This window comes from Oryzias melastigma, linkage group LG15 (assembly GCF_002922805.2).
Source record: "Oryzias melastigma strain HK-1 linkage group LG15, ASM292280v2, whole genome shotgun sequence".
Taxonomy (NCBI): domain Eukaryota; kingdom Metazoa; phylum Chordata; class Actinopteri; order Beloniformes; family Adrianichthyidae; genus Oryzias; species Oryzias melastigma.
In genome coordinates, this window is record NC_050526.1 from 30737281 (window position 1) to 30749746 (window position 12466).

Below are 12466 nucleotides of genomic sequence, written 5' to 3' on the forward strand. Positions count from 1 at the left end.
GTCATTCACAAAAGCCTTATTTTTTTATTTTGTAGCTCAATTTAAGGAAATCTGTCCGGGCGGGATGGGCTACACCGTTCTACCCAACCCTCCTGCAAGCAAACCTGTGACGGTTCCCCAGGAGGCCCAGGACCTTTCCACCCCTCCTCCACTGCCAACGCCACGGAGGCCCGTGGAGATCCTGCCAGGTCAGTGTGGCTATTGTTTTCATTTGTGCACACACAAAAGTGAGTATTCGACTATAACACAGACTGTAAAATTAAGTCTGTGGTTCAGACGCTGCTATGAAAGCATTTGTGGAATTAGTGATATTAAAGCATAAATGTCCTTCAGGAGCAGCGCGCCATAATCTGGCGGCAGAACGAGTGAATGTTCTCGGTGGCATGGGAGCAGCATTTTAAAAGAGATTTGATGAGATGAGATTTGAATTTGGTGCATTAGCTGCCTGATCCCAGAGCTGCGTTTTAGCAGAATCTCACAGAGGGTTTAACGTACCTGCTTAAAAAAAAAAAAGCATCGCCTGAAGGAACATTTGGAGCTTAAAGCAAATTCCCAAAGGTCAAATGAAATACTAATTTATGGATTTAACTAGTTCTAGTTTGGTGGAAATGTTTCTAAAAAGTATTTTGTGTGAAGTTGTCATTTATGATGGTTTGATGGTCTGTATTCATTCATTCATTCATTCATCTTCTTGACCGCTTCTTCCCTTTCGGGGTCGCGGGGGTGCCGGAGCCTATCCCGGCTGCTGATGGGCGAAGGCGGGGTTCACCCTGGACAGGTCGCCAGTCTGTCACAGGGCCACAATCACACACACATTCACTCTCACATTCACACCTAGGGTCAATTTAGAGTCACCAATTAACCTACGAAGCATGTTTTTGGACGGTGGGAGGAAGCCGGAGTCCCCGGTGAAAACCCACGCATGCACGGGGAGAACATGCAAACTCCACACAGAAAGGTCCCAGCCGGGAGTCGAACCGGGGCCTTCTCGCTGTGAGGCAAGAGCGCTAACCACTGCTCCACCGTACAGCCCGGTCTGTATTAATATACTTTCCAATAGACTATGAGGCTTGTTTAAATGTAAATGGTTCTCTCATTTTTGCTCTGCGGTTGTTGATATTTTGGGAAAACACGGTGTAAGCCCGTGTTGCCTTTTCAGACTAAACACAAAGGTGGTACAAACACAATCGTCATTAAAACACACCCAGTTAGACATTTAAGAGGTCAGGATTTGATGTTCACCTAACCACTAAATGAAAAATAACCCTCCACCACATTTATCTTAAATGGAAAATAAAATTGAGAAGGTTTGTACGAGGTAGTTTGAGGATTTAATGTAGACAACTAAGCAAAATAAAGAACTAGACTGTAAAGCTTGGTTTCCACTGGGCAGTACGGTACCGTCTGGTCCAGTCTGGTATTTTGAGTATTTCCATTATAAAATTGAACTAAATTGAATCAAACTGTACCAAACTGCGCTATATTTGTGCCCGTTGGTTGTAGGTCCATAGAAAAAGGGAAGAGAGAACAGACCATTGAGCTACTGTTGAAACCCTTTCATTGATAAGATGATTACGACAAAAAAAGTATCAAGAAAGCAAACATTAAAAGGCTTTTATTATGCGATTGCTAAGTCTTTCAGAGTAAACTATATCCACATATCATACTATATTACCTTTGGCACATTAAAGTATGATTTTTAAATTAAATATGACTTATTTTTGTGAACTTTTTCCTTTTTCCTAACTGGTGAACTGATTTTACCTTTAAGGCGCTTCATCCCAGCTGAACAATTTGGGGAAATGCTAATGAAGAAAAGCTTAGAACTGTTATTATAAATGCTAATCACTGCTCTGCAGTTCAGTAAAGATTGAGTGACTCATATTCCAGTCCAAAACCCACACAATAAAGAGATATTCAGCCATAATATTAACCGTGTGTCATGTATTGTGTCATGAATTAGATTATACCTCACACTTGGCTCCAGACTCCCAAAAAGCTTTTAGCACTGAGCCAAAATAAGTGCAACAAGCATGGAACTCCTAAAGCAACTCAAGAGCTATAATTCATTAATTTATTAGATACAAAAAATAGTTTTGAAAGTTCAAGTCATTTTTAGCACTTCTTTGTTCATTTATTTTCCCTTTTTTATTAATTTTTACAGTAATGGAGCACCTTAATGTATTTGCACATAAAAAAGAGTATTTTAAACAAAATCAGTGTCCATCAGACACCATATTCTTTTATTGTCTCGCAATTTTTTATTTTAAATTCCGCCCCACTTTTCAGCATCATGGGAAAAAGAAGCTCCACCTTAAACCTGACGTTTATGTGTGATAGGACTGTTGTGTTTTCACAAAACGTGTCTGATCTTGATCTGAAGCTAAGTTGTTCATGTAAGGGATTTCATGCCATATGCGTACTAAAATTTGAATTAAAATCCAGAAAAGTTGAAACTTTTTTACCTCTTTGAATCTACAGGATTCCTGGTTCTTGCTTGAACAGATTCAAAGCCCCACCCTGGTATGAAAATCCAGAGTGGATCCAGTTCATGTTTGGTTTACCTCTCAATCCGTGGCCTCCATTTATCTGAGGAACTCTTTCTGATCTGATGGTTTCATCTTGTTTGTGTTTTCGGCAAGATAGAATAGTTTGAAGCAGTGAAAAAAAGACTCTCCTGCTCTGTTGTTGTAAGAATTTAATCAGTTCATCAGTGTTCTGGTAAAAAAGTGATATCTGTGGGTTAAACTGCAGGCTCCTGTTTTTAAATTACAGCTCCTGAGAAAGTTTGATTGATGAAGCGTCCCGATGTGATTAGGGAGCTGGAAAGATTTGTTTGTAGAGGATGAACATCAGTAGCCCTTCAGCAGATAAACGCTGGCTGACTCCACCCAGCCCTGCTGTCATTCGGCACCGAGCTGGCAGAAAGGGAAGGAGGGCCTTATCTGAGCTGAAACCAGAGAAGCTGCGAGGAACACGGGCGCAGGAAAACAGGCCTCATCAGCAAGATAACAGAATCCATTCACACGTCTGAGGATTAGTGCTGAGATAGACCTGATGGCAAGCAGACTCCTGACAGGAAACTGCAGGGAGAAAGAAGCAGGATAGAAAAATTTACTTTCTGTTTGTTGTGATCTTTTGGCTTATTATGAGTTTTTTTGCTCATCTTTGTTGAGTTATATACAATTCGATTTTTTTTTTATTCAGTAATGTTGCTTCTCAGTTTTTTTCCGAGGTTCTCCCCCCTTGTTTTTTTCCTTTATTTAGATCTACTGTTGATATTCCATCACACTTCCTTGATCATTTTCCACAATCACCCTTTTATAAAAAAAAACCTTGATTTTATTCCCCATATTTATGAAACTTTTAAAAATTTGTATAATAAAAGCAAAATTATTTGTTTTTTGTAGTTTTATATATATCCACATTCCTATAAGTATTTTTTTTATGATACAACAATAAAATCTATATATTTGGGATAAGAAGATGGATGGATGGATGAACTGGTGTTTGCAAAATTCTGGTTTTAGTCTTAGGATTCCTGCTCTCAGTAGATTGTTGTTTGAGTGTGAACCGTACTTTAAAGGGTAACCAAATAGGGAAGTTGGAGGCTGACTCCACCCACAGCCGAAATATGAAAATCCAGTCAGAGGGGTGGGGCTTGGGGGCTGGACTGTTATCATCACTGGAGCTCCAGATCATGACGTGAGACTTCTGAAACTTACGTGGTTTGACAAATCACAAAATTAAACTTTAATACCTAAATTCAACCTGTAGCGGGCAGCACACAGACAGGTTTTGACTTTATATTCAAGAATTAAACAATTTAATTAGAATTTATCAAAAAATGACCAACAGACAGCACTTTTAAAGCTCCATTTATAGAGGTCAAAAGCCAAATAAAGTTGATTTATGGTTTGGTTACCATTTAAACACATCTGAGATGCTATGAAATGGAGGTCATCATAATCTGACTTTTCCAAACTCTCTTCTTTTTGTCAGAGATCATAGAGAACACTTCCCCTCCTGTTCCTAGGGAGATCCTTCCATCCAACGCCGGCCAGGACATCGCTCCCACTCAGTCAGCTGGTAAGGCCTCGATATAACACAATATATATATATATATATATATATATATATATATATATATATATATATATATAAATGAATGAATGTATAAATCACAGCATAAGGAAACTACCCAAAAATAATGAATGGGGCTGAAATCTCAATTCAAAATTGTTCAAAATAGAGTTTCAGAATTATTATGAGGTGCCCACAGGACATTTTGTTACCAAGTGTAAAATCTGCTGATCTTCATATTTTTCATGGAAAAAAAACAATTTGGAAAAATTGAGAAAAATACATTTTTCTTAAGTAAATATTCACTGTATGTGATGTGGAAGTATTTTTTTTTATCTTTAGAAATTATTTGCATTGTACCAAATGTTATTATATCTGTAACCTTCAGTAGTTTTGACAGACTTTAATTCACGAAGACATCCTTCAGCTGCTGAGTGCTCCCCGCTGTGAACTTGTGTCACTCTTCCATAATCCAGTCAGCTTGTGGCTTGTTAATGTTGTGTTGTGGTTGTCAGTTGCCCCTTATTAGCTCAAGCTGCTGCATTAATGCTGTGATGTGTCTCCTCCGGCCCAGAGGTGGATGAATGCCAGGTCAACCCTTACATTTGTGGGCAGGGGATTTGCTACAACACTGCCGATGGCTACACCTGCCACTGCTACGAGGGGTACCGCCCCGATGACGCCCAAACCACCTGTGTGGGTGAGTCATGAGCTGAAAGGCCAACTCGGTATGTGTGGAGGGCGTAGGAGGACGCAGCAATGAGAAACTGACACAACTGAGTGTTTACTAACACATTTATGTTTGATTTGAACATTTAAAAAAGGTTGCAGCATAACAAGAACACAAAATTAGTTTTTTTAATCTTCAAAAGTGCAATTTTGTTTTATTATTTTAATGAAACTGATGCATTTATTTAAGGTAACCTAGATAAAAAATAAAGTAGATTTTTTTTTAAGTCCATCAAACGTGCCGGGACCACAACAGAAAGTAATTAACATTCAAACATAAACACCAATTTTCTCCAGTTTGATTAAAAAAAAACTGCATTGGCGCGTTTGTTGAGTGTTTCTAACACACAAGGAGGAGTTTTCTCCCATTTCTTTCTACAGAGTTTAACACACTGGAGGTTTAGCCAGCATGAATGGATGAACAGTCAGACAGGACTGCTTAGCACTCTGTCTTACATCAAGAAGGCCTCAGTTCAAGTCCCAGCAGGGTTCTTTCTGTGGAGACCAGGGGTCTGCAACCTGAGGCTTTTGTCTCTCTATTGTGGCTCTTTGGTTTATGCAAATATATTTTTTGGTTCATTTGTTTTAGTTTATTAAGCTTTAACATTTATGTTTAGATAATTAACATGTCAGATAACTGAGCAAAATGTTGGTAAAAATTTGAATCTACTAATATTACAATAAATTTAAAACACAGATTCTTATTTTCTGCTGCACAATAGTGCTTAGTTGCTGTTAAGAGAAAACCTTTTTTTAAATAATTTAACTCCAGTTATATGTATACTTTTTTTTTATTTGGAATTTACACCAACGTTGTTTATGAAGAAATAAGGGACAAAATCCCATTGATAGAAAATATAATATCTGACTTTTTTCAGTTTTCAGTTCAGTTTTTAAGTTTATCTGCTGCAACATGAGCATTCAGTAGTTGCTGTCAATAGTAAAATAAGCTAAATTTTTTAGATAGTTAAACAGTTAAAAATGAATGGCATCATAGTCACAAAAACATAAATAAAGTATATTTTTGTAAACAAAGTGGCTCTAACTTGGTTTTGATCAGTAAGAATCTGGACCAAAATGTTCTTTATCATTAAAGGTTTCAGGTTGCATGTAGAGGTTTCCTCCACATACTGCGGTTCCTCCCACCATCCAAAAATGTTTCATAGATCCAAGTCCGCATTGTAAATGTTCTCAATTGACTTACGTGGTTAAAGATTTAGGTCCAGATGTTTTGGAGGCCACCTCCAAACCTGTTTGTTCTCTGATCCTCTCAGAGTCTCTACTGCTTTGTCCTTGAAATTTATAACTGGGCATTTTTTTCTTTTGGACTTCTTTAGTAGAGACTAGAAGTTTTGAGAAAATTCAACCAGATCAGATCTACTTTTATTTCAATTGCAACACCGTAGAAGAACCTTCACTGGGTTGTGGGAGCCTGAAGTTTATTTTTGAGTTATTTTACTTCGTTCCATTACTCAGGGATGCTAGTGCTTCTTTGGCAAAAGAGAATAAGTTGATCCAAAAAGCAGAGACTTATCTATCATTCTTTTCTAGTTTTGTTAGTTTTCGGATCATGTCATTAATTTTACACTGACACATGTTTAATGCTGGAAGTACACAGGAGTGATCAGGACGCCTGCAGGGTCCTGCTGCACGTTGGATTTGCTGCAGACCAACAGAATCAGAAATCTGCGACCAGCAGCTGCATTGTTGACAGGGTCTGCTCCGCCCTCCTCCCTGCTTCATCGCCCTTCCTTCGGATACAAATACGAAACACTCTGTCATTATGTGGTTTCCTGCCATTTCAATGCTGCTCTCCCCACCCAGTGAAATGATGCTGAATAAGGGCCGTGAGGCCAAACAGGCCTGATGATCGTTTCCCCATCGCTGCAGTAAAACTCTTCCCCTCAGCTGTGGAGGCAAAGCAATCGCTTCTGAATTATTTTCCAGAGGTTTATATGTTATTTATATGATACCACAGTATTTTTTAACAAGAATAATAGAAAAACTGCTTGGATATTTTCAGACTTTGCTTGGAATCCTAAACAGGAATTACTGCAACCAGCTGGAAATCTGTTCACTGTTCATCCAGTGAAAAGAAGAAGAGAGTGAACAATATTTCAGTTTTGAGGCTTTGCACATTTTTTGCACAAATTGATATTTGACTTAAAGCCCAAATAATATCAACAAAAATGTTTTCTGAATTTCTGGAATTTTGTGAACTGCTGCTTTGTAGACTTGAACTGCCAAAGCTTTGAAGTCATCAGTGATTTCTCCTCTACAGCTGATGAAAACCCAGTGAGATCAGTTCAACTTCAGATTCAGTAATCACATCTATAATCCTCAAACTTCACTCGTGTCTGCATTCAATACTGTATTTTAACAGGCCAGAACCAAATTTAAGACACTTGTAAGGCAATTTAAAGTTCCACTCCAGTCATCTTTTAATCTATTGTAAAAGCGCTCCCAGCGAGAGGACCTGCTGCAGACATCAACGTCCAGAACCAGAACCGGAGGTAGCCCTTTCATTCATTCATTCATCTTCCAGACCGCTTTTTCCCTTTCGGGGTCGCGGGGGTGCCGGAGCCTATCCCGGCTACTGATGGGCGAAGGCGGGGTACACCCTGGACAGGTCGCCAGTCTGTCGCAGGGCCTCAATCACACACCCAGTCACTCACACATTCACACCTAGGGGCAATTTAGAGTCACCAATTAACCTATGAAGCATGTTTTTGGATGGTGGGAGGAAGCCGGAGTCCCCGGTGAAAACCCACGCATGCACGGGGAGAACATGCAAACTCCACACAGAAAGGTCCCAGCCGGGATTCGAACCGGGGCCTTCTCGCTGTGAGGCGAGAGCGCTAACCACTGCGCCACCGTGCAGCCCGAGGTAGCCCTTTATTGCTTCAAAAAAACAAAATAAATTGCAACCATAACAGTTCAGGTTTTTCCTTTTTTTAAGCTATTTAAACGTTTTCCACAATTCTATACATTTATAAGTTTTGGTTAGAGTTTGAATATTTACATATTTTCTACACAGAAAATAAGCTCTTTTTCAAATGCAAATTTTCATCTACTCCTGAATCACAAGCATTTGAATAAAGACATACTAAGAAATGTAGTTTTATATGTCTTCCATCATCAGAAAAATGCCACAGGTACATGTTAAAAACACCAAAATATCATCTTTATCAGTGTTTCTTTAATAAAACGAAGAAACAGAAAAAAATACTCAAAGATGTCTAATTTTTTTTTTACACTCTGTTGATAAAATCCAAAGACAAATCCTCCATCGGATCCAGCTCAGCTATGAGGCTCGAGCTCCTCTTGCACCGCGTCAGGCGAGCCAAACCTCAGCGGGTCACAGAGAGAGATGGTGGCACAGGAGGAAATAATAGGAAGCGGAGGCAGCTCCAGAAGTGAATAAGTCACATGGCAGATGTTCGCTTGACATTACCTACTGAATTATGTCTAATTTTAAAACGAACATTTGGGGAGGGATGCTGGTTAGAGAGATTTTTTTAGGTCAAATTAACTCTATCCATACTGTTAGGGCCAATTTATTCTTGTGTCACAAGTTGATGACATAATCCGCAATTGGAATTTCACGCCTGTAGTACAATGTCATGCATATTAGGATATTTAACCAGAACTTATTTTGAGCAATTAGAATATGCAACGGTGGAGCAAACTCCTTCTAGAAATTTTGTTTCCACATCCCAGGATTTCAAAGACACGGCGGCTATTACTGCATTCTAAATACAAGAAGGGTGAGACATTCTTTCATTCTGACTCGGCTCCAAAGAAATAAACAAACATGACATTTTTACTGCATGTATACTTTCTATTGCAACTATGACTTCAGCTATATTTGACTAAGGTGTGGAGCAAGTGGCAAATGATTTCAAATTGAACTTTTTAAAAAAATGATGAGGCTCGAAAGTATGAATGCTACTGAGAAATTTGTCGTAGTTTTGACATCCATTCGCAAGCAAAACCATCCAACCTTAGTATGAACTACTAGACCAGGGGTGTCCAAATCCAGGCCTTGAGGGCCGGCCTCCTGCTGGTTTTCCAGAAATCCTGTCTCATCTGTGGTTGATTACCTGGATCAGGTGTGTTTAGCAAATAAGGAGCTTTAATAGCAGGTTGGTTAGAAAACATGTAGGGAGCTGGCCCTTGAGGGCTGGACTTGGACACCTCTGTACTAGACCGTACGATTGCTGTAGGAAGACAATACAACTGATAGGACGATCAATCACTATAAAGTAATAACCGACCTTTAAGGTGTACTTTTGCAAAAGTATCTTAACTCTACAGTAACTTTAGAAGCTGTAAATTTGAGAGGAAAGCGTGTAGATTGCTAAATTAAGTGCAGGACTTACCTACACATTCTCACTCCCAACTCGTCACATATTGACGAATGGTTAAGGACCCCTCCATGTCACTTTTTGGCGTTTTGGGAGTCCGGATGTTTTGTGCGAACCTCGGGACGTAGCCGGTACTGGTACCCTAACCCGGTACCTGAACCTTAGCCCAGCACGCATCCGATACTGTTCCACCCCAATCTTTTATTCAGGAGAAGATCGAGCTCCACAAAATGAAAAAATAACAAGTTTAAAGATTGGCAATATTTAAGAAAGTTTCACATTCAGCAATTTAGGTTATTCAGAGAACGGGTTTACCTTCAGCACAATGTCTCTCTTAAGGACCAGACATGAGGTGGCCCAGAGTGATACAAATGGTCTCTTTTTGTTCTCTCAAGTGGCTAGCTACACCCCTTAGGATGTCCGCTGTGTGGATCAGTAATCAGTGTGTTCAAACCCTGCTGGAGATGCAGCATCTGAGTCGAATCGGCTTATCAGAAGTGTAATGTGAGCTGCAGTGGTGTGTCTGGAGCTGGATGCAGAAAAGCATTAGGGAGGACTCACAATGTCAATCTTTGTTCACTAAAAGTTTAAACAATATCCAAAAATACATTATTTTAGTCTATTCTGCAACAGGACCGATCCACATCCAGTACCAGATTAAGGTTAGGGTTAGGGTACTAGTGTGATCCACCTCCTGGTACTAGATTGGTACCAGTTTGTGGCCCGGAGGTTAAGGCCAACAAACAGCCAGCACGTCTAAAAACAACAAGTTGGGGCCACCCAAAAGATCAATGTTTGACGCGGAGGTTCCTTAACCAAACGCCAAAATGTACGACTTGGAATGAGAATGTATTGAGAAATCAGGGTTAGATCCACAGAGGGCGTGATGAGCTGACTCCAGTGTGGGCCTTGAGGCAAGATGCTACTACCTACATATGTAGCCCAGATAAAATACCAGCTTTGTCAGGAAGGACACACGGCTTTCTGCCAAATCAAATGTCCAGATCAGCGACAGTTGATTTGCTGTGGAATGGAATATACTGGAAGGTAAACTGCAAGAAGTTTGAGAGGTGTTTTTTATTCAAGCCTGAAACTCCTCAGTGCATGGATCAGCTTCACTTTTATGGGTTTTAGCTGTTTATAGAGATGTTTCTGTTAAAGTCCACCTAATATAAACTGTGTTTTAACCACTGATGTCATCAGCCTCAGAGGTGAATAGGTGCCTCATTAATGTGCATTAGTTCTTGGCAGACGCCTATGAGCGCTTTGATAACATTACAATTCAACAACCTCTAAAATCTGTGTGCTCTGACTGTTGCTTAAGATCTTCTCCCAGTTTGAAGAGTGGAGATGATGGATCTCTGCTGTGAATCAGGCTCTTTTATTGGACGTCATGAGGACATAAGCGTTGTATAATGAGTGACTTCACCGACATGCCTCTGCACTTTCCTCATTGTTGTCTGCTACCTGTCAAAAAGATCTCCGTGATACTTGAAACTCTGATGTCAGCTGACGTGGTCTTCTGCTCCTCAGATGTGGATGAGTGCCAGGACGAGCAGGTCTGCATACAAGGCCACTGCCAGAACACCAGAGGCTCCTTCTTCTGTGAGTGTGGGCCTGGATTCAGAACGTCATCGGCTGGAGACCAGTGTGACGGTACGGTTCTGTGAGTGTTGTAGACCCAAAAACAGAGTAGACGCTGGATAATGATGAGTTTAATGATAAGAATGCTTCATGATATTTTACTCGGTATAATCTTAGCGGTGTGGTGTTTAGCACGTCATAGGCTACAATCCCTCCTGGGTCCTTCTGTCCGTGCATGCTTTGACTTCATGCTGGTTCCTCCCACATTCCAAAGAAATGTTTCATACTGTAGGTTGATTGATACCTTTGATTTATCTGGTGTGGATGAATGACTAAATCAGAACGGCAGCTCTGTTTGTGATGAGATTGCGATGTTTATCTGAAAACTTCCTAGTCGTTTAAATCAGTGTTTTATTGATAGCAGAATATACCATAGATATCATGCTGAATGGGTCAGCTGAGCAAATTTACTCTTCCATGTACCATATTTTTTGGACTATAAGTCGCTCCGGGTAATAAGTCGCAGCAACACAAGATGAAGAAAAAGAAAAAATCATATATAAATTGCACTTTGGGAGAAAAGTGCAAATCTGCAAAGCCTGGCTTAATGCTGCGTTGCAAGTGCAAATATTGACATTTATGCGTCAAATTCACTGCTGGATCCTTGACCAAAAATGTGTTCACAACCTTGACACTCCTGATGCGTGTGGGAGGAGCTACCGTTTAAGGTTTTTAGCCTGATCGCTAAGGAAGCATTGACTGTATGTCTCATTTACAATAGGAAACACTATTGATATTGAGGGATCAGGGTTATTTATTTTGAAGATCTGTAATCATGTCTCCATGTCTGGGTTCATGAGATCATTCAGAGACTCCTCCAGAACAGCGAGGTTCACCGTCTACTGCAGGAGCTGTGTCTGAATGACGGACGCTTTCAGCAGTACTTTCTTTCCCATATTAGTCTGAGGACTTAAAAAAAATAAATATAAAATATGATTATCTTTTGTATTATTGTCCCCATAAAAAATAAATAAAAAATAAGAGAGGACAAGAACGATCAGTTTGACTTTTAGTCACACAAAAAATGAATACTAAAAAAAAAAAAAAAAAAGAACGGTAAATGGGATCATTTAATAAAGCGATGCTGTTTCAGGATACTTGAACATTTCATTTGGTGAGATGTTGGGAAACATCTTTGACATAATCAAAGTTGCTCCAAATGTTCTCTGTAGATAAAAGATGCTGCAGGTCAGTGAAGCCATGCTGCTGGAAAGCTGGAGTCTGTGTATTATCCTGCTGATAGGACACAAGGCTTTCTGTGAAACAGACGTCGTCTGGAGAGGAGCAGATGTTTCTCTTTATGTACCTTTCAGCATTCAGAGCTCCTCCAACACAGACAGCTTTCCATACGGTGTGCACATATGTGTTTACCCACAGATGTTTCTGGAAATATCCTTAGATCATTTAGTATCGTCACTGACACAGAGATTCAGTTTCGCCTATAAGTTGAAAGACCGCCAACATTGTCCTGACATACAGAGATTCCTCTTGATTACCTGAATCCTTGATGATGTTCTGGGCTGTAGAAGATGATGCAAAGTATTTTCAGTTTTATTTTGAACACACTAAGCTTCATATCTTTGATAACTTTTCCTCTTTTACAATTACAGTGTTTCCTCAGAGTTATGTCCCAAAAAATAAAA

At 39.8% G+C, this 12466-nt stretch overlaps 1 protein-coding gene across 2 annotated transcripts in view; it reads left to right on the forward strand.

Moving 5' to 3' along the window:
* Positions 1-12466, forward strand: part of ltbp1 (latent transforming growth factor beta binding protein 1) — a 115231-nt gene that overhangs the window by 84248 nt on the left and 18517 nt on the right. For both annotated transcript variants that reach the window (XM_024264035.2, XM_024264034.2), the window contains 4 exons: positions 36-188; positions 4003-4089; positions 4658-4783; positions 10713-10835. In XM_024264035.2, coding sequence (XP_024119803.1) covers positions 36-188; positions 4003-4089; positions 4658-4783; positions 10713-10835 — 489 coding nt within the window. The remainder of the gene's footprint in view (positions 1-35; positions 189-4002; positions 4090-4657; positions 4784-10712; positions 10836-12466) is intronic.